This window comes from Gracilinanus agilis, chromosome 3 (genome assembly GCF_016433145.1).
Source record: "Gracilinanus agilis isolate LMUSP501 chromosome 3, AgileGrace, whole genome shotgun sequence".
Taxonomy (NCBI): Eukaryota; Metazoa; Chordata; class Mammalia; order Didelphimorphia; family Didelphidae; genus Gracilinanus; species Gracilinanus agilis.
This window is the reverse complement of record NC_058132.1, coordinates 158,633,510-158,657,123: the sequence shown is the minus strand read 5'-3', so window position 1 is coordinate 158,657,123 and position 23,614 is coordinate 158,633,510. Positions and strand designations below refer to the sequence as shown.

The window sequence follows — 23,614 nt, the reverse complement described above, 5'->3', positions numbered from 1 at the left end:
CTGCCTCCAATCTAAAGACACTGGCCTCCTAATTGTTCCACAAACAAAATATTGCATCTCTCAACTCTGGGCATCTTTTCTGGCTGTTCCTGAGGAATGGAACACTCTCCCTTTCATTCCAACCTACAGATCTCCCTAGCTTTCTTTAAGTCCCAACTAAAATCTCTTATTTTACTGGTAGCTTTCCCAAACACTTTTCATTTTAGTGCCTTCCCTCTGTTCCTTATTTTCTATTTATCCTGAGTATAGTCTGTTTTACATACATTAATCTGCATGTTGTCTCCTCCATTAAATGGTAAGATCCTTGACTATAGGGACTGACTTTTGCTCCCTACCTTAGTACAGTACCTGGCATACACAGTAGGCACCCAATAGATATTTACTGTTGGGATGCATGGTTGATTGAATTCAACAAACACTTATTAAGTGTCTAAAATGTGCAAATCACTCCTGAATATCATACGAACCAAGAACTTAGCAATGTTAGATCTCCTCCAACATTCAATCTCCTGTTTTCTTCCCCGGAATTCACTCCTTCCTTTGTTCTGCACATGAAGATTCCTAATTTTCATTAAGCCTCAGTTTAATTTTCACCTTTTTTTAAAATTTAGAATATTTTTCCACGGTTACATGATTTATGATTCCACCACCACCACCACATCCCTTCCCTTTCCCAGAGCTGACAAGCAATTCCACTGGGCTATACAAGTATCATTGCTCAAAACCAATTTCCATGTTATTCATATTTGCAATAGAGCGATCCTTTAACATCCAAACCATAATCATATCCTCATCAAACTACATGATTGATCATATGTTTTTCTTCTGTGTTTCTATTCTCTCAGTTCTTTCTCTGAATGTGGGTAGCGTTCTTTCTCACAAGTTCCTGTGGACTGTCCTGGATCATTGCATTGCTGCTGGTAGAAGTCTTTTACATTCAATTGTGCCACAGTGTATCCATCTCTGTGTATAATGTTCTCCTGGTTCTGCTCCTTTCACTCTGCATCATTTCCTGGAGGTATTTCCAGTTCAAATGGAATTCTTCCAGTTCATTATTCCATTCAGCCCAATACTATTCCATCACCATCAGACACCATAATTTGTTCAGCCATTCCCCAATTGAAGGGCATGCCCTCCTTTTCCAGTTTTTCGCCAGCACAAAGAGTGCAGCTATAAATATTTTTGTACATGTCTTTTTCCTTATGAATTCTTTGGGGGTACAAACCCATCAGTGGTATGGCTGGATCAAAGGGTAGGCAGTCTTTTAAAGCCCTTTGCACATAGTTCCAAATTGCCCTCCAGAATGGTTGGACCAATTCACAATTCTACCAGCAGTGTATTAGTGTCCCAATTTTGCCACATCTCCTCCAACATTTATCACTTTCCTTTGCTGCCATATTGGCCAGTCTGCTAAGTATAAGATAGTAGTACCTCAGAGTTATTTTAATTTACATTTCTCTAATCAGGAGGGATCTAGAATATTTTTTCATGTGCTTATTGATAGTTTTGATTTCATCATGGGAAAACTGCCTATGGTCCCTTGACTATTTGTCAATTGGGAAATAGCTTGATTTTTTGTAAATTTGACTTAGTTCCCTATATTTTTGAGAAATTAAACCTTTTTCAGAGAGTTTTGTTATAAAAATGTTCTCCCAACTTGTTGCTTTCCTTCTAATTTTGGTTTAAGTTTCACCTTCTAAATGAAATCTTTTCTGATCATGATCTGTGACTGTTCTCACCAAAAACAAAAACAAAAACCCACTTATCTGTCCTGTATATATTTTGTACATATCCATGCAAATGAGAATTTTTTCTTCTTCACTTCAGTGAATGAATGAATGAGCATTAAGTACATATATGAATATACCATTGTTCTAAAAGCCACTAATATAAATTTTAAAAACAAGATAGTCCCAGATCTAAGATTATATTCTATAATAGGATGAGACAATACATAATGTAGATTTAAGCTTTAAGTTGGATAGATGTAGTTATGATTTCTGCAGCTGAATATCAAAATTAGTTTGCCATCACTGCATGTATACTAGCCAAACAAAAAGAGAACATAATTTAGAAGCTGGATGATGGCAGGAATAAAAGAAGATATAGAACAATTAGTCTTATATTAGTGAATAATTTTAACAGATTTGTCCTTTCTCTAATAAGAAGTCATTATTATATTTCCCCATAGAACAAATCTTGGACTTGGAAAGCAGCTAAAATACGTGAATCGCACATTCAGAGAACTTTGGAAATTGAATTAATTATACAATCCCTATATCTAGTTTTCATACAAAGTTGAAGTGATTTTCCCAAGGTCACAATAATTTAGCAGCAGAATAACAACTTGAACTTAAATCTTCTGAGTCCATAGTCAAGTACTTTTCCCCTTATATCATGAATACTACCCAAAATGAATCAAAGCTATCCACTATTAATATCCTATATGCCTTGCAAATAAATGCTCATTTACTCAGAATTTTTTGCATTCTACCAGGCAGTGGCCTAATTTTACTCAGATGAAATCTATAACAACTGCCAAGAGAATATTGTAAAATACTAAATATGTTTCATTTAGTTTGATCAACAAAATGAAAATGGAAACAACTGAAAAAAACCTTTAAGCCAGGTTGCTACAGATTTTTAAAACCTGAAGGAACAGAATCTTAAATGAAATATTTTTTCATGTATCTTTGCCCTCAACAAAACTAATCCAAGGGAAGGAAAATAATTCATCTTTCAAATAAATGACCCTATGAACATTCCTAAATGTTATACACTGATCGTAAGCTGCATGTATGATCTATATGTTTCATACTTAAGCAAACCTAAGAAAATAATTCAATTTTGTCAGCAAAGCATAGTGAAAATAGAGATGAGATTTGAAGTCAAAATATTTGGGTTAAAATCTCGTTTCTGCCAAGTGCTCTAGACCATAGACAACTACTTTAACCTTTCTAGGGTCCAGTTTTTTTCATCTGTAAAACAAGAGAGTTGGATGAAATTACCTCTATAGTTCCTTCTACTTCTATGATCCTATGCTCTATATATTTTAACAAAAGTCAAATGTTTAATTTCACTCAAATTTAGTTCCTTACATGGCACTAGCAATAAAGATCCAAGTCATCTGATCTTGGCATCCACAGTTTTATTGATGTGATCTTAAAATGTATTTAAATACATTGCAGTACTATACTCTTTGGTTACTGAGATGTTTTTTGTTTTTTGGGGTTTTTTTGTTGTGTTTTGTTTTGTTCTTTAAAGATAATTTCATATATTTGCCCAGCTAACTTGGTAGTCACCAACCAAGAAAAATAGTATTTTATCTCCTGAAACCAAAGAAATTTAGGTTTTTCAAGATTAGTTACATCTATAGCCTCCTGAAATCTTTAAAGGACACATTTTTAAAATACAGATGGTACAGTTTAATAATGTTTTTCATTTGATAACAGAATTTTATAAAATGTCATTGGTGTCTGGAGACTGCTCAAGGAAAGCAGAATCTTAGAACTGGGTTATCACTTCAGTCCCCATGGGATATTATTTGGCAGGGCACCAGATTTCGACACTTGATGTTTCATAAAGTTTCAGTGAAACTAGGACCATGGCTCTCCTGTATCCCTCCACAGAATCACAAAATCTCAGAGTTAAAAAGTACTGAAATCAGTCAGTTAATAAACATTTATTAAGGGGTTACTTTGTGCTAGGCATTGAGCTAAGCACTGGAAATATAAAAAGAGACAAAAGGCACCCTCTGACCTCAAAAAGCTCACAATCAAATTGGGGGAGTGTGGAGGGTGGGTAACAAGCAAACAAATATAAGAAATAATTAAGAGAGGAAAGACACTAGAATTGAGAGGTTGGGAAAAGTTCCTGTAAGAGACAGGGCTTAATTGAAACTTAATAGAAGCCAGAGAAGGCAGTAGGCAGAGGTGAAGCGGGAGGGCATTCAAGACATAAGAAAGAGCCATAGAAAAGACAGAGTTGTGTTCAATGAACAAAAAAGGAGGTCAGTGCTCACTAGATAGAAAAAGACATTGTGGAGAGCAATGTATAAAAACTAGAAAGGTAACAGAGATTCTTTTATTTTTAAATAAAATAAAATAAATATACCTAATGGGTAAAATATTTATTACATAGTGACAAGAAAGCTATTTCTGGGGAACAGAGCTAAAACCCCCAAGGCTGTGTCTCATTTTTATGGCTCATTCTTCTTCTACTGCAAAACCTGTAGATTATCTTTAAAAAAGCTTCAGATTTGGTTTGATTTTTCCTTTCTTTACTATATGTCTTGGTACAGGGTCAGTACTCAGCTCTCTTGTTCACCTATAATGTATTTGTATGTATTCAGGTATATAGATAGCTACAAGGTAAGTGTTAGATATTTGCTTTTCATGCTCCGTCACAAAAATATTTTAATCATGCTATATATGGCAGGATTCAGTCCAGAGGAACAATATAGGTCAGGAAAGGCTCTTAAAAATAATAACTTCAGTTAAGGTAAGTGGAAAGCTTTATCTACTGGCTTTGTTGACTACATTTTTAAGTAAAGAGTCATTCATTCATTCATACAACAAATATTTGTTAAGTCTCAACTTGTGCAATGGGCTGTACTAAGTAAGAGCTGGGGGAATACAAAGATAAATCAGACAGTACCTGCCCTCAAAGAGATTATAATGTGTAGGTGTGGAGCTAACAATATTTACCCAAATAGATATAAAGCTAAATATCTGAAAAAGTCCAATAATAATATGTGATTTGGAAATATCTCACCTGAAACATCACATAGTAGAAAAGATATTTTATTTTGATTCACAAGACCTAGGTTCAATCACAGCTCTTCTACTTACTACAGATACAATCTTGGGGCAAGTCACTTCTCTAAGTCTAATTTTCCTCATCTTAAGAATGAGGGGCAATGAAGAAGGCATAAGATTCTAGCTCCAAATCCTAATATTAACAACCACCAAAAGCATTTATACAGCTCTAATGACTGCAAAGCATTTTACTGACCTTAATTCAATATGCTTATCACAATTATTATTCTTATTTAAACAGATAAAGAAATTGAATCCTCTATCCACAGTTGATCCAAATTACTAATCTTTCTATTTTTTAAATTTAAGTATTTCTAGTTCTAAATTCTTTCTATAAGCAACATGAAGAAAAATTTCAAATTTTATTATATGGTTTGTACTATTAACTCTACTTTGCTAAAATAATTCATATAAAATACTGTCTACGTTGGAGAAAACTTGATAGTATAAGAGTGTTTGGTTTAATTTATTTCTAGGGAGAAGAGATGCCAAAAGTTTTGGCAGGAATTTTTTTTCTAACTGGTAAATTTAAAAACAAATCTTGGGAGTTCAACAGTATCAAAGTTACCACTAAAATTGCTACTACCCATTCCTTCACCTTTAACATCCACAATTCTTTTTTCTTCCAAATATTTCAGCTAGAATGTGTTATGAAAGGAAACCCTGCTGTTACACATTTCCTAATCTCATATTGCTGAAAGGCAGAACAATCAATCTTACACAGGTCTCTTTTTGATGTCTTCATTATAAATAGAATAAGCTAAAATCCAAAGATACATTTGATTTAGAAGAAGGAGGAGGAAGAGAAAGGGAAAGGGAAGGGGAAGGGGAGCAGAAAAGTAAGGGGAAGAGAAAAGAGAATATTAACTATAACAGAAGGCAAGTTACCTATGTAACTGTAGTTCCTCAGAATAAAATCGTGTTCTTTGAAATTTCAGTAGATGAAATGTTGACCTACAGTCCTAAAACAAGATTTTAAAATGTTATAGAAAATCCTCCCAAGATTTGTTTTTAAATTTACCAGTTAGAAAAAAAATTCCCTAGAAATAAATTAAACCAAACACTCTTATACTATCAAGTTTTCTCCAACATAAAAACAAATATCACCTTTTCTATTCCTTACTTATCAAATGACTAGAACATTTACACAGATGACAAACATTTCTACAATAGAAGGATATTTAAATTTGATTGACTTGGTGATATGACTGATCATACTAAGAGATAATAAGATGATTCAAGAAGAGTAACAATGGCACACAGGGAGAGGCAGAGAAGAAAAAAGAATCAGGGATAAGTGGCAGCAAAACAAGCAAACTGAATAATAAAGTTCTTAAAACAAAATGACTAAAAACAAGAATATTTTAATCATGATACATGGTAGGATTCTGTCAAAAGGAACAATTTAAGTAAGAAAAGATTCATTACCAAGTTGCGTAAGAGAGGAAAAATCTTTTTGGTCACAGCTACTCATATCTCTAAAGGTATGAAAAGATTAACAATCTATATTAGCAGTAGTAGCACCAACAAGATATCACTTCTAAAGTGCCAAAGTGAAAGATATTAACTAAAATTTTCATACCTCATTAGACAAATGTTCTTTGGAGTACTTTGAACATTAATTTCTTCTTTAAGAATTTAAAAATATTTTTTCCAAACCAATTATGGCAACTACAGATAACAGTATGAAGTCTTAAGAAAAGAGGTTAAAAATATTTATCTTATTTGCCACCATTTCTTAAATCTTAAAAACAATTAATTATACATTAAGATATTAAGGGAAAGAACAAAAATAAAGACAGGCTAGGAATAAAAATAATGGAATGATAATGTTCAACTTCCCAAGCATTCATGGGTAAAGTAGAAAAAGGTGTTTAATTGGCTATGTAGGCAGCATTGGTGGAGTTTATGAAAAGTTTCATTAAGTGACTTTTTCTCCTCTTCCCAAGAATTAATATATATTCATAAATAATCTCATCTTGGAAAAGACCAGAATGAATACTTTTTCAGTTAAAATCATGAAATAAGTAATAACATGCTGACAGTGCTTAATAAGTTGGATGAGAAAATCTTCCAAAATAATGTGTTTCAAAGCTGCTTACTTAGGGGGAACTTTCACTTCAGATTACAAGGCAAATAGGGGTTAAAAATACCATATACTCACATAAATAGAAAGGAAGAAGAAAAGGAAGAAAAATAATAAAAATAAAGAAAAGTTAGTTACAGGTTCGATGTAAAGAAGTGGCCAAGAATTAAGAACCTTTTACAAAGAGGAAAAAAATTGACAGTGATATATAAAGTAACATTTCATAAAAAGACAACTAAGAGCATATTCAAAGAAGAACGTATTTAGAGGAAGAAAAATTCATGGTACAAATGCCAATCAGATAAAGGAAGTAGTAGGTTTTATAAGTCTCCACTGGAAATACTTGAAACCAAGGTGCAAAACCTGTCTAACACCTTTCCTTCCCAGTGTTCTAACAAGTCACTTAAAATGCATTTTACAAGCTTTAGGGCAAGTTGTAGAATGAAAAGAGCCACAGGGTACTGAGCAACTACAAACCTGTCCCCTTTAACCCAAAACTTTGTATTACTGAAAAGAAAAAAAGAAAGGACGGAAGGAAGGGAGGGAGGAAGGGAGGAAGGCAGGAAGGCAGGAAGGCAGGAAGGCAGGAAGGCAGGAAGGCAGGAAGGCAGGAAGGAAGGAAGGCAGGAAGGAAGGAAGGAAGGAAGGAAGGAAGGAAGGAAGGAAGGAAGGAAAGAAAGAAAACCTTCCTGAAAGGCAAAAGGACAAAATCAAGTTATTAAATAGTTACCTGAAATTCACTTCTCTCTCTTCCATATCACTATCAGTCACTTGGATAACTTCTGAATCCAACCAAAAGACACTGTCATCTCCAGAAGTACTATTCTCACTCTCTGTTTCCATTTTTGAGAAAATTTAAACCTTCAAGTCTATAGTCAGGAAAGGCAATGCTTTAATTGTTCATCTATACTGTATTTGCATGTATTCAGGTGTGTGGCTAAAAGGCAAGTGATAGGTATCTGCTGTTCATACCCAGTCACAGTCAACTACATATTAGTTTAATTACAGTTGGTAAAGACAGGAAATCACATCCAGGACATTCATTGGGCCTGAAATATGACTACAGTGCTTGTGACACCCATTTAACACTCCCACTGCCTTAGGCTTCATGGCCTAGATAATAAAAAGGAAAGTCCAACTGAAGGTCATTTTTGTTAATTAAGACTATTATTTAATAACTCCATTTTCTCAAAGATTCAGGTTAATAAGATTAAAATAGAAATATCTTTAAGAAGCAGGCTCTTTCAATACTACTCTATTATCACAAACAAGTTCTCCTAAGGCGACCATGCTTATAGAGAATAATCAAACTGAAAGACAATCAAAATTGATGAGAAAGATTCATATCTTCTTGGCACACACTGAACAATAAGCCTCCAGTATCATATATAATCTTCTCCCTCAAAGACAACTGTTATGTATAATTTTCCTCAGGTAAATATTTTTAACCTGAAGTTCATTTTTAATAATATTTTATTAAGTTTTTCAATATAAATTAGTATATGTTTTAATAACTTGGATTTTTACTTTAGTTATTTAAAAATATTCTGTTCTGAGAAGTCAATAATAGGTTTCACCAGACTGTCAAAGGGATCAATGACATAAAAAAATGGTTAAGAAGATCTACCTACATTAAACAAAAAAGTTGCCAAGAGAATACAGCTACTACTGTCTATTGTTCAAGATACATATAAAGAAGAAAATATAACTATATGTATATACATATACACATTTGTAAAGACATAATTATAAATTCATATAAAGAATATATATAGAAGAAAATATCATTACACATCATTTAAATTGATCTATCATTACAATGTTAAATCTCTGTTATTAGTGTCCATCATCCTTGTTACTGATAATGTTCATTATTCTTGAACATTAAAAAAAAAAATGATGGGAGCTGAAGATTAAACCCAAATATAGAAAAGTAGATTAGGTCACAGTGGATATTCACAGTCCAAAATGAGAAAAATAGCATTCTGACTGGGTTTGTTTAAAATCAAAGCACCCTGCTTTCTTTCCTTTAAAAGCATGATCTTGTTGCTTCATAACTTTTTGAGGGTTTAATCTACTAGATCCAATTTATTCTAAGCGTTTTGAAGTAGAAACTAAGATATGTAGCCAAGCCTGTGAATAGTTCAGGAATTTTTCAGTATTTTAGGGCCTAATTAATAAACTCAATAATTAATTTGAGAAAACTGCTGGTTCCAATTGAAATTTCCATTGCCATTTAAAAAAAAAATCACAGATGCCAGTTTCTATAAAATATCCAGTTGGCCTCTGGAGTAGAACCATTTTTCAGACCTGAACTTGTTTGCTAATCAGAATCACAGATGCAAGTCATTTCAGAATATTAAATATTGAATAAAATTCCCGAGTATTTACTTAGTGCATTTATTATACCTATATAGCATGCATTAAATTTGGAAAACTAGCTCTTAAGTTTGAGAATATATAAACCCAGCTCTAACTTAAAGGTACTTTTGTCTTTGCTTTTCCCATTTACTAACTTCCATTCCCATACTGTGAAGCCCCTTATCTAACTCAGCTGAGCTGTAGATAATTGCAACCTGAGTAAAGTATGCCCGTGAGTCTAGGAGATATACAGATAAAATTTCTCACAGACTCTAACAAAAGTAATTGAGGAAATCTACTATCTCTATATGGAGAATAATAAACATTCTATATCAGCTACAGTGTTATCTAGATACTCCAACACTACCTTTTCTCTCTTTCAACAAATGAAATATCTACCTATCCACCAATCCCCAAAAGTAAATTATGGGGGCAAAAGCAAGAAACTACATGTTGTCTACCTACAAATAATTGCTCTACTTTCATAAGACCTCTTCTACCCTATTCTCTTCTCTCCCATCACACGGTCACCATCCTCATGTAGGCTCTCATCATCTCACACCTGGCTAATGAAATAAGTCTTCAGGTTGGTCTCCCTGTCTCAAGTTTCTTCTCATTCTAATCTACCCTCCAGTCAACTGCCAAAGTGATTTCCTAAAGCTTACATCTCACGATCCAACCCTACATCCTCTCTGATAAATTCCAATGGCTCTTTATTATGTCCAGGATCAAATACAAAATGCTGTTTGTAATTTAAAGCTATTCACAATCTATCCAATTGCAACTGCCTACTTACTATTTCCCTAGCACAGTACTCTCTCTTGACTCCATGACTTTTCACTGTCTCTATTCCTGGAATGCTCTCTGACCTTATCTCTTCTTCCACATTCCAGGGCCTCAATGAAGACTAAGTTCATATCCTATGTTCTAAAAGATGTTCTAAATCTCATCCCTGTTATGTTCCTCCTTTGCCTTTCTGAGATTCCCTTCCATTAACTTTTATACAAATATGTAAGTAGTATGTGCAAAGTTATTTGTATGTTGTCTCCTCCATTAGAAGATGAGTTCCTTGAGGGCAGGGACCATGCATTTCTCTTTCTTTGTGTCAAGCATTTAATAAATGCTTGATGACTGAGTGATTGCCAAGCCCCTTTTTTTAAAGAGATCATCAGTCCCAGTACACTCTCCTACTGCCTCCCATTCCATTGCCTCTCTAGAACAAAGGCACTAGATGAAAAGAAAATTTGGGAAACCTGAATGTATTCATTAAATTCCTTGAGGGAAGAGGCTTTTTCCTTTATCTCTGAATCCCTAGCAACTAGCAAATAGCCTCAGTGAAGATTCTTTCCTTATATTTTCTTCATTGAACGTATGTCCTTTCCTTACTTATATTTTCCTCAGTGACTGTATGAAGTGCTGAGGAAAATACAATATTTGCCTATGATAATGTAGTATTGATATTATTATAATATACCATAATAATATTTTGTAATAGGATAATACTTGCCTATATAAAGCAATTGCTCTGTAACACAGCACTGTTAGTTATCCATATGCTCAAACAGATAATAACTACTATATGACCAATAATCAATTCAAGAAAGGAAAAGTAGACATTTATGAATTCTATGGAACAGGCCAAGAAGTCATATCATCCTAATCTGATGAGTTATTATTCTAAGTGCCATGGTAGCAAGAATTAGGTCTAGATTTTCCTAAAGGTGCAGTTATACTAAAGAAGGCCATACCATATCATGAAAAGTCACTTTCCAAATCATGAAAAGTCTCTTTCCAAAGGAGGAAAAAAGCATGTTAGACTTAAAGGACCCAAGAGTGAACAAACATGACAGAGAATAAGTAAAAAGAACAGATGAACCTTTCCACTCAGAAAAAAAAAAAAAAAAACCGCAAGTAATTAGAGCTATATAATAGTTACTGGATTCATCTCAGAGTCAAGAAGTTTCTCAACTTTTTTGTGTCACAGACTAGTGAAATTTAGGAAATTTTTTGCAAAATATGCCTTTTTATTTCAAGATTTCAAAGGAAACCAATTATAAAGAAAAAAGATGTTAACAATAATGATTTTTTTCCTCTCCAGGCTGAAAGATCTCCTAGAAAATCTGAGACACACAGTTATGATCTCTTGCCATACAGGATAGACCTGTACTTTCTGAAAAGAAAACAACTTTCTGTGCTCAAAAGAAAGAACAAAGGATATCTATAGATGTCTGAAGTCAGATACATATGCTGCCTTATAATCACCAGCCAATAAATTGGGCAAAGAAATCACTTAGAGCATAATGTATCCAATCCCCAGGCAAATAATCATTTATTCCTAAAGAGTTGCAATGTCACATATTTTACTGTAACGATATTTATCCTTTAGTCAATTTTGGATTGGTCAGTTTTTTTAAATTGTCATCTTTCAAACTATCCTAAATTAAATGGCTAACAATTAATATATGATGTGGAAATAAGAAAGGTTCTGGGGAACCTTGCAATCTACTTCTTTAATTCCAAAATCAAAAATATTAAACCATATTATAGATTAAGTATCATTCTTTCAAAAAGTTAAGAGGGTCTTTCAGTAAAGAGGGTAGAGTGAAAAAAAAAAAAGAAAAAATAATTACTATATTAAAGATTAACCAAAATTTTGTCAGACTGAATAATTTAAAAACTAAAGTAAGTACTTTTATTCAGCATGGGTCAGCAAAAGGAGGAGGGAGAGTCACAACTCTGGGGGAACCTAGGCAGAGGAGCCTAAGTAAGGCAAATGCAGATCAGAAAAGCTTTTTAGCAACCACAACCTCCATGTGCTACAGAGAATAAGTTTCAGGACAGACAAGGATGGCTATGGACCACCTTTAAACAAAAGTGCTCTAAGAAGTCCTAGCTAGGACTGTCAATCAAATGAGAAAGTAGGGTGACCTGGAGACCCAGGTGAAACATCAGGATAATTAAGCACCTGGCCCAGATAAAAAAAATGGAACCAGAAACACAGCAAATTTTATATCAAATGAGCAGGGATCAGTCCATAAACCTTAAGGGTTCTGAAATTCTGTAGCCACAGAACTAACATGGCCTAGAAATCCTTGACTTACTCTATATCTGAAAGATATCAACATGCCTGGAAATTGTCAGCACTTTTTACATAGCAGACAAGAAAAGGGAGAGAGAGAGGCAAGCGATCCTAGAATAAAAGAAAAAGAATTCAAATGAATAATCATAGGAAAAGAAAAAAATTATTGCTTTTTGAAAAAAATGTGATGGATTATACAGATGACTCAATAAAAAAAATTCAATCCAATTTTAATTGAGTAATTTAATCAAAATGGCAAAATATATAATAAATCCATTTAAATATTTCATCAGTATTTCTAATGCCAAAAAACCCAGTAGGAAGAGATAGGAAGAGAAATTTCATGAAATTATCAAAGAAAAAAAATCCAAGCTATCAATAATCATAAGAAAAAAATGTTCTAAAACACTAAAGAACATGGTACCTCAAGGTTCTTTTAATTTATATTTCTCTAGGTATTAGTGATTTAGAGAAAATTTTAATATAACAATTGATATCTTTTCTGGAAACTACATATTCATTTATAAATTGGGTAATAGCTCTTATTCTTGTAAATTTAGCTTAGGTCCTTACATATTTGAGAAATGATACCCTTATCAGAAAAACTTGACGTAAAATTTTTTCTTTAGTGTCCTCCTTTCTTTTTAATATTGGATATACTAGTTTTGTTTGTGTAAAAGCTTTTTAATTTTGTGCAATCAAAATTATCTGTTTTTCCTCTCATGATCCTCTCTTTTTGGTCATGAACTCTTCCTTTTTCCAAACGTCTGATATAAGTAAATTAGGGAAGCAAAGAAAAATTTAACTATTGTTTTTTATGCCCAAATCATGTACCCAGGGGGCAGCTAGGTGGCTCAGTAGATGAGAGCCAGGACTAGAGAAAGGAGGTTCTAGGTTCAAATCTGGCCTCAGATACTTCCTAGCTGTGTAGCCCTGGACAAATCACTTAACCCCCATTGCCTAGTCCTTGCCACTCTTCTGCCTTAGAACCATGATACACATTATTGATTCTAAGACAGAAGATAAGGGTTTTGAATGAATGAATGAACTAAATCATGTACCCATTTTGACCTTATGTTGGTATGTAGTGTGAAAGGTTGGTCTATGCCTAGTTTCTACCAAACTGCTTTCTAGTTTTCCTGGCAATTTTTGTGAAATAATGACTTTCTGCTCCAATAACTGGAAATTTTGAGTTTGTCAAACTCTAGGTTTACTATATTTAGTTCTGTATATTGGGTACCTAATCTCTTCCACTGATTAGTCTTTCTATTTCTTATCCAGGAATGTATTAATTTGATGATTACCATTTCGTCATAGATTTTAAGTTCTGGTACTGCTAAACCATCTTTCACTTTTTTTCCCCTGTTTATTTCCTTGATATTCTTGACCTTTTATTTTTCCAAATGAATTTTGTTATTTTTTCTCTATATAAAATAATTATTTGGTACTTTAGGATGGCATTTAATAAGTAAATTAATTTAAGCTGTACTGTCAGGTTTATGTTATTGGCTTGGTCTACATAAGAACAATTAATACTTCTCGAATTGTTTAGATCCATCTTTAGTTGTATGAAAAGTGTTTTGTAAATATGTTCATATAGTTCCTGTATATGTCTTGGCAGAGAGACTCCGAAGTATTTTATATTGCCTATAACTATTTTAAATTGAATTTCTCTTCCTATTCTTTCTGTAGGGTACTATTGGTAAATATAGAAATATTATTAATTTGTATATGGGTTTATTTTATATGCTGCAACTCTGCTAAAGTTGTACATTGTTTTGGCTAGTTTTTTAGTTGGCTCTCTAGGATTCTCCGCATATACCATCATAATCATCAGCAAAAAGTAGTATTTTATTTTCCTCATTACTTATGCTTATTCTTTCACTTCTTTTTCTTGTCTTATTGCTACAGCTAGCATTTGTAGTACAACACTGAATAGTAAAGGTGATAATGGACATCTTTGCTTCTACAAAGACTTATACTTTATGACCATTATAGATAATTCTTGCTCTTGGCTTTAGCGATATCATGAAATATGATGTTAATGGCTTAATCATCTATACTTTCCTCCAACGAACACAAAGTTGACTACAATTTTCACAGGCAAATGCTCAAGATCAATTAGAATGAACTTCCCCATTAATTACTATGCTGATTTTATGTCTTAACAAGTAAAACATGCAATCCTCAATTTATTCTTATTTTGTGTTTCTTTCATAATAATTCCAATAATCATAAATCATTCATAAAAACATATCTTCTCCAAAAAATGTTCACCTTTTGCCTAATCTTATTCATTAGCCTTAATTTTTAAAGTCAGCAAAAAATATTTTTGTCTCCACATTACTTTTATGTCTAACAAGAAAAACACGCAAGTCTCAACTTATTCTTTATTCTGCATTTGTCTTTCATCATTATTCCAATGACCATAATCATTTCATAATCATAATCATTCACAAAAACATGCCTCCCCCAAATAAATGTCCAACTTTTGCCTAGTGTTATTTCATTAGTTTTAATTAAGTTTTAAGACTATTTTCGTGGCAGTCTCTCTCTTGAATAAAAAGAATTAAAATATCATCACTATAAAACATTATTACATATCTATCTTATTTACTACTAACAGAAATACTAATGTGTTCATTGAATTTGTGCTGTTTTCCTTTGCATTTTACAAAGTTAAAGTGCTTCATGGGTGTATGAGAATTTGTTTGTTTTTTAATTATATAGTGAACAGTTTCACAAAATCAAAAGCTAAAATGAACCTTGAAAGGACAAAAACAGGTTTAATGGCCCTAGACAAAAATTTACATAAACTCTTTTAAGTAATTTTAAAAATTATTAGACTGACCTGATTCAACTATGTTGAATAGTTGTTTTGGTTTGTTTTTTGTTTTGTTTTATTATGAAAATAAGTTACATCCTCATGAACTATCACTGATCTTCCTATCAAAGAACTCGGTCATGATGTAAATACATAAGTTCCCAAGAGGAAAAACATACACAATACCTGTATAAAAATAGATTATTAAATTAAATTAATTGATTTTAAAAAATGAAATAAAATAAGATAAAATCTATTTTACTAGAATCTTGAGCAAATGGGCTAGCATTTGTTATCACACTGTTATAGTTTGGGAAGTAATCTGTCTTCTCCAGGTATTCAATAATTACACTGTGGTGTGGGTGTGGTGTGGTGTGGTGTGGTGGTGGGCAGCTAGGTAGCTTCAGTAGATAGTTGGGTCTGGAGACAGGAAGTCCTGGATCCAAAATTGGCCTTAGACATTCCCTAGCTATGGGACCCTGGGCAAGTCACTTAATCCCAGCTGCCTAGCCCTTAGCACACTTCTGCATTGGAACCTATACTTAGTATTTATTCCAAGACAGAAGATAAAAGATTTTTTAAATAATAATAATTAAGAATAATAATTATTATTATGCCAGGGTACCAATCAGTGAAGGATTCATCCAAACTAACCTGTCCAAAGATGGAAATACTTCCTGAAGCTCTTGAACATTTGTAGCATGGAGGGAGGGTATGACTCAAACCTGCAGTTTCCTAGCCAACTAAAAAATATGACATGTCAAAGTGAATAGAATTGTGACTACAGTTTCTTCCTATGTCCATTCTGAGATCAATTATATCCATTGCAACCATTTGAACTCAAGGGAGTTAGTGATTATTTTTTAAAATTCTCCTTTCTATAAAAATGAGGTAATATTGAACTACACAAATGGCTTTAGTACTGAATCATGAAAGGGGAGAAATGGTTCACAAAGTTCACTAAATACTATGCCTTAAAGACTTTTTATGAGTATATTTAAATTTAAAAGTAGAAACTATACTTCCTCTATATTAGTATTTTATCATTATTAATAATATCAATAACTGATATTTACATAAGGTTTGAATTTTGAAAAGTACTTTACATGCTAAATCAAATCTGATCTTCACAACAGCACCTAGAGGTAGGTACAGCCAGATCATGATTAGTACAAATGAATCTCATGAAGTAGAAGTTATATAATTATATGTAATTGATTCCTACCCAATTAAAATATGCAATGGAAAAATTTTAAATGTTTTCATGTTTTTTATTAGCATAATGTAATATCAAAGAACATAAAAATATATGATTCAAGATTATTATAAAGTAATATGGTAGAGAAAGCAAAATCTTAAAAAATTAATATTGTAAACATAAACCTACATTGATGACACAACAAAAATATCATTATGTTTAAAATATTTTAGCAATGTAGACTGAACTTTTTTATTTAATTCTTCAAATATATGCGGGTAGGTGCAAAGGCCGCATGTAAATAAATTTGCATGCTTACATTCTAACACAATGAACCAAGTATAGTTGTATGATCTTAAACATTACTTTACTTGTATTCAACAGGTAGACTAAAACAACCAGAAAATTAGATTTTTGAGAAAAGCTACTTTAATCATCAATGCTTTTACTTGACCAAAAAACTAGAAGTAATAGATGGTTATAGCATCTCAGATAATGAGGATTTCAAAAAACAGGCCTTGGCTTTCACTTAAAATTCTCCTCTACCTAACCCTTTCAATAAAAGTGTTAGATGATATTTAGACACCTTAAATTCAGGCTAAAGTTTTTTTTCTTAACAATATTAAGTTCTGGAAGACATTTCCCAAAATAAGACTGTTTTAAAAACAATAAAAAAAAATTTGATCAGTGTATTCATTTTCTTTGAATATTTTCTTCAAAACATAAGGATATTTTGTTGCTGCATCTTCCTTGACACAGACACTGGTCTCTTCTCCAATAATTTTAGTATAATGCAACTAATAATGGCACCAACCAATATTTGTAGTGAAAGTTGCTTCACTATCCACTTTATTTCCATTTTCTTTCAATGCCTTAAACTTGAAGCTTTTGTCCAAATAGCTACACTACTAAGAATGTATCGTGGATTGCAATTGTCAAATCTTACAACTAAAAGTTGCTACTGTAACATTTCTCCTTGTAGTTGTTTGCAAACCACAAAAAGCTGGTGCAATTTTGCCTTTTTTCTTTTCTTTCTTTTATTATTTTTATTTATATTGCAGATTAAGAAGTAGCAAATGAAGAGTAATTTGTTCATATGACCAGAGAAGTGGCAGAGGTAGGTACTATGGAATGCTTGGAACTTGGTTAGACATCGAAGAAGCCAAAGTGATCCACTGCATCCCAAACTATCACCAATTGTCTTGACTTTTGCCTTGTCATTGGGCAATTTTGTGCAAACCTGCCTTACTTAAATTCAATTTATGAACGAGTCAAAAGACATCAGCAGTGAAAACATTTTGGTCCTCTTCGAGTACTAAGAACAACTAACCAACCAATCCTAACAAGTAGATTCAGGGCTACTACAGGTTATAATAACATAATCTAAGATATAGAAAAGATGTTAAGAGATCCATATAATTCAAAATCTATATTATGCAGATTAGGGAGCAGAGGACAAACTTCAAGTGATTAGTGCAAGGTCACAGTTAAGTATGAACAACACAACTAGAACACTGGCTTCCTGACTCACTTTATCAATTGATATTTACAGTGTAGAATTCAGGCTGCTTCACTTAGAAGAAAAGGAACAATGTATGGAAAGGTAATGGCTCATTTCATAAAATCTAAATTGAGAGCATGTATGTTCTATAATCCTAGAACTAAAAGGGGGCAGATAGTGTTTTTGTGAATATTTTATTACACAGAGACCTACAGTTTAACTATTGAACCACTTTTTATTAAACTACATATTTTAACTATATACTAATGTTCTATACTTAATACTAAACTCTTTTCTGTTCCTAAATATTGCTAGAAATAAACCTCTATTTTTCAAAATAGCTCATCCCCATGTTTAATTAGATTCTGAGAGGACAACCAGCCTCTCCTCTGTCCAACTACATCTCCTGTAACAATTCTGTTGTATTTTAGTTTTCATCTATGGAAAATCCAGCTGTTCAACCACTGATAAATAATAGCCTTTCAAATAATCAAAACTGTCAACAAAGAGCCCTTTTCTATCCCTCCACCAAAACTACTTTCATCTTTTCTCATGGGTCTCATTTTACAATACTTTGTTAATTTCTATTGCTTTATGCTCAAATCATTCTTATTTTTTCTAATTCCTTCAAAAATGAGTACAATATAAAGAACTAAACTGTAAGCAATATTTATATGGCTTAAGACAATGCCAGGTTAAAAAAAAAGAAAAGAAAAATGCAAATAATAATCACATAAAAGAAAAAATGAGAAAACATAACTAACATGAGAGGAAATAAGCTAACTAAACCAGTTCTCGAAGAAAAAAAATTTCTCAAAATCAACTGTAGCAAAATAGGAAAAAAAGTTCACCAGTTAACTATAAAACTTAAAAGCTTAAAAATGACGAAATTAACAAATGCAAAATTAGTTCAAAAGAAAAAAGTTAGACAAGAAATCATTATAATTGAAATCAAAGTAACTGCCTATTAATAAACAAAACTGAAAACTGTTTTTGTTAAGATAAAATCTTAATCCATTGTGGTCAGTATCACCAAAGAAATAAAAGAGATGGTATCATACTGTTTAGGAATATAGAAGTGAAGAACAATTTGGAAGAAAACACAATCTTCACACACAAAAAAAACCTACTGATCTTGAAAGCAAGACCAATGGTGGCAACGTAAGGATAAGTCTCTGAGAGGAATGTGATGAGTTTAAAAAAAAGCATAAATTAAAAAAAATTTTAAAAACTGCCCAGAACTTCTCAATGCAAAAAATAAAGTGGTAATTAAAAGAATAGTCAGATTGGAAAGGGTGGAAGGGGACAGAGGATGAGACCCTAAAGGACAGCACAAACTCTAAGACAGTGGTTAAATTAACAATTTCACTGAAATATCTTTAAATACAAATGAAATTCAGGTAACACAAGACTATTCTGGATTCACCAGAAACCTTGAGAAGAAATGGAATGTGTTCCAAAAAATAAAAGGCACTAAAGATATTACCCAAGATGACATATCCTGAAAAGCTGAACATAACCATTAACATGAAGAGATGTTCAACAAAAAAGCATTTAAATATTTTAATTAATAATTTAAACTTAATTTAAAATTTAAATAATTATTTACTTCTCAAAAACCTCAGGCAACAAAAATTCAAGGTTACATAAATAAAGCAGAGACAACAAAATAGTAATAGAAAGACAATTTTAAAACTTTCTAAATGCACACTAGGTAACAAAGGTTAAAGTAGAAAATAAAGTGATATTAAAAAAATGAGACTGACATACTATAAAAAAATCTGACCACACCTCATCTACATGTGCATCAATGTCTTCTAGAAACTAAATTACAGAACAGGAAGGTGCATAAGAAGTGAAAGGGGAATATATGATGTACTGTGTACTTTAATAAAGTCAAAGATTAACAAAGAAGAGAAAATTAGTTCCTGTAGTTAGTTTCTCAGGAAAAAGTGAATACACAGGAGAATGAAAGAGTATATTGGCAGAGGGACTAACTGAAAAAAAAAATGGGAAAGAAAAGGAAAATTTCTGTTTCAGTAGTGAGAAGAGGTACCTATCATTGGTGAATGTGCTCATGGATAAAGAGAGACTGAGATCTTATAAAGGGAATAATCTGTAGGTTATTTTGTCCTTAGAGAGAATACATATCTTGTCCTCAGTTAAAAAAAGGAATCAGCATTCCTGAGGGCAAGTTATATTTAAATGAGTAGAACAGGGGCAGCTGGGTAGCTCAGTGGATTGAGAGCCAGGCCTAGAGACAGGAGGTCCTAGGTTCAAATCCGGCCTCAGACACTTCCCAGCTGTGTGACCCTGGGCAAGTCACTTGACCCCCATTGCCTACCCTTACCAATCTTCCACCTATAAGTCAATACACAGAAGTTAAGGGTTTAAAATTTTTAAAAAAATAAAAAATAAAATAAATGAGTAGAACAACATAGAACTAAGGAAGAAATTTTCAGGCAAGTGGAGAGGGAAATGACCAAATCGGAAGGCAAAGGTAAATAATGAAATGAGTAATTAGGAACAAAGGCAAATTCCTACTATGGGGCAATATCCTCAGCATTACCTGTAGGAACTGGTATTTCTAAAAATGAGGTACAACAAAAGGGGGCAGAGGGAAAGATCTACAAGAAAATTACAAAGGAAATGTGATGAAAGAACACAAAATAGGTACCTTGAAAGCTTTAGTTTCAGAAAAATACAGATCTGAATTAAGAATAAAAGCTAAAATAGAAAATAAAAATAAATTATAAAGAAGAAAAAAGAAATCCTTTGGGGGGAAAAAAGGCTCAGAAAAAATGAAAGTTTAAAAATGAAGGCTCAAAGGTCGAAGGAGAGGGATGGAAAATGAGTTATACTTGACTAAGAGATGAAAAAGAAGAAAAAGTAATTAGATAAAAGAAAAATTTTAAAGCCACTAATATACAATATTCTAAACTAGGAAAAGAAGTAACAAATGAGGAGAAATTGCTTAAGTGTAAGGAGAAGAGACTGTATGAGAATAGGCTTGCCTTAAAGCAGAGCTAAAATAGAAGAGTTATAATAATGTCTTTATAAGAGAGTAAAAAATCCCAATTTGGAAAAAAATTATAAATTATAAATTATTCTTACAACTTCAAATGTGAATTCATTAATTGGTGCAATAAATATCAAATAGTAAAAGACTAGATAAGAAAACAAAATCCCAGAATTTGTTGCTACCAAGAAACACAGTTTAAAAAGCAAAGATACACATAGGCTGAAAATTTGGGGCTAGAACAAAATTTACTATGCATCAAGTAAACCCAAAAAAATAGGAGTAGAAACCATGCTATTAAAATAAACATTCAAAAATCTCTCAATTTCTTAACCAATACCAGATGGTTTTCATGACCACTGCTTTATAACATATTTTGAAATTTAGAATTGCTATTTCCTCTGTCCCTAACTCCTTTTTATCATTTTACTTGAAATTCTAGTTTTGTTTTTCCAACAATGAAGTTATTATTTTATCAAGTTCTATAAAGTATTCCCTTCATACCAATTTGCAACTTCGTAAAGTTAAGACAAATAGGAGTTATGTAAACTCACCATTTGTCAATTTACTAAAATTCCTTTCCTGCTGAAGCTTTTACAACGAATTGTTACTTCTTTAGTATTTTACTTTTAATTCCTCTGTGATCTTCTTCCCTTACCCTGAACTGACCACCACACATGAAGACAAAGAATGAATGAAAACATTAAATATCCATGCTTTGAAAAGTATCTTGCAAAATCATAAGCTTTTTTCACAATGCAGCAATGAGGTAAGCTAGGCTTGATGGCTTTTCAAGATCCTTCTAGCTCTAAATCTAAGATCCTATGATAGTTTCTCTCCCTTATTCCCTGGCCTAACCAAAGCCATATGTCAACTATATGTTTTTAGGTTGTAGAGTGGAGATCTTTCCTTACTTCTCAAAGTTTGTCCTTTACTCCTTAAGAAGTAAAAAAGATTCTACTGCCCTCCATGACAATGCATGTGCATGTGCTCACGTGCGCGCACACACACAGACACACTCACCCACAACTTATCTTAATATTATGTATGCTACAGACTAGAGAAAAGGAAAGTCTAGCAATGTTTCATCTTTTGGCTGAAAATAAATAAGGTGAAGGGTTGCTCAATCAAAGAACTACTAAAAGCTACTATGAGTACAGAAAAATATCAGATTCCATTCCTGACTTGAAAATTTCGTTTGTTTCACAATCCTAGGATAATGGAAAAACAAAAGATCTCATTGACATTTTTTTTAGACTATAGAGTTTAAAACAACTGAATACAATCCTTAGAAATTAGACCTAATTAAATGCTACTAATAATTTAAGGTTTTTTTACTCTAGGACTTCAAAGTGCTCGATAGCTAACAACTTATTAATCACATTGATCTTCTTTGAAGGAGTAAATGTAAAGTTGTACACACATACATATGGGAAAAACAAAAAGTTTTATCCAAAATATTCACCTAGCAGTAGGCTACTTATTCAGAAGTAATAATTATTTTAGCAGTAATCTAAATGGCCCAATCCATTCTAGATTATACTTCTTTACCGAACAGAGACAGCTGTCTATTCTTTTCCTTCATCTCTTCAGATAAAATGCCAAAAATTCCTTTGCTATTTTAATAATTCAAGATGAAAACTCTAATTTCCAAACTGACCCCTGGTTTGATACCACTTAGGGATATTCTCTTTCTCTTTTCATAGGAATTTAAGGTTCACTATAACAAGTACAATAATAACCCTTTAAATGTCCTGGCAGGGCTTCCTTTCAAATATTATAATGTCATTTGGATGTTGTTGGACATAAATAAAGGAAAGAGGGAGAACTGAAATGCATAATAACTACATATGGACACCACAAAATAATTTCAAAGCTATCTTCCAGCTCCCCATCTGCATGAAGAAAGACAATCAAGTTGAATCAGTGTTTGTAGAGGGCACCAGAGCAAGGAATTTAAACTTTCATGGAATAAATACACTACTATATAAGTGAAGTATAAAATAAATAAAATTTTCAATTGCCTTTCATTCAGTTCTTTCAAAATGTGTCCTTAATCCCAGACTTTATCACCTCTCAAGGCTACACCAAGAATCATACTTTCTTTATCTCATTTCTTTGACCTTTCTTTCTCCATTAGCTTCTTCCTGTAAATACTATATGTTAAGTCTCTCCTAGTTCATTTATTTTAGTACCTAACAGTGATGTTTATAGTTTATGGTTTGTTTGTTTTTTCAATGTAATCTATATCAGAAGCTAGTTGTAACTTCATCTTCATTTCCTTGCCATTCTTTTTAAAGAATAGTATACACCTGTTGCAGCCATTTCCAAATAACTTATTAACTCTTTAACCCTCTTAAAATAAATATAGCCTGCTCTGTGTAAGATAATCACTGAACTTCTTTTAAGTTATTATCTAAAAACTTTTAAGGTGTTACTATTCTGTTTGAATACATCAAACACTCTCCAACATTCATCTAAAGAAAGCCCTTTACAAGGTATATTCCCTAAAATGGTTATTTTAACTCCTGTCAAAAGACTTCTCCTTTAACTTTTAGAGAATATTTATAACACCAACTATTATATTTTTGTTGTTTTGTCATGTCTGACTCTTTCATGACCTTATTGACCACAGCACACCAATATTGTCAGTGGTGTTTTCTAAACAGAAATACTGAGGTGGTTTGCCATATCCTTCATCAGAATTTTACTGCCTCTCATGGACCCAA

The 23,614-nt window shown here is 32.4% G+C and overlaps 1 protein-coding gene across 2 annotated transcripts in view; it reads right to left on the bottom strand.

The window, feature by feature from the left end:
• ARHGAP32 (Rho GTPase activating protein 32) overlaps positions 1-7,746 on the bottom strand; it is a 262,767-nt gene extending 255,021 nt beyond the window's left edge. For both annotated transcript variants that reach the window (XM_044668328.1, XM_044668329.1), the window contains exon 1: positions 7,634-7,746. In XM_044668328.1, the coding sequence (XP_044524263.1) occupies positions 7,634-7,746 (113 nt within the window). The remainder of the gene's footprint in view (positions 1-7,633) is intronic.
• Between the last annotated feature and the right edge of the window lie 15,868 nt (positions 7,747-23,614).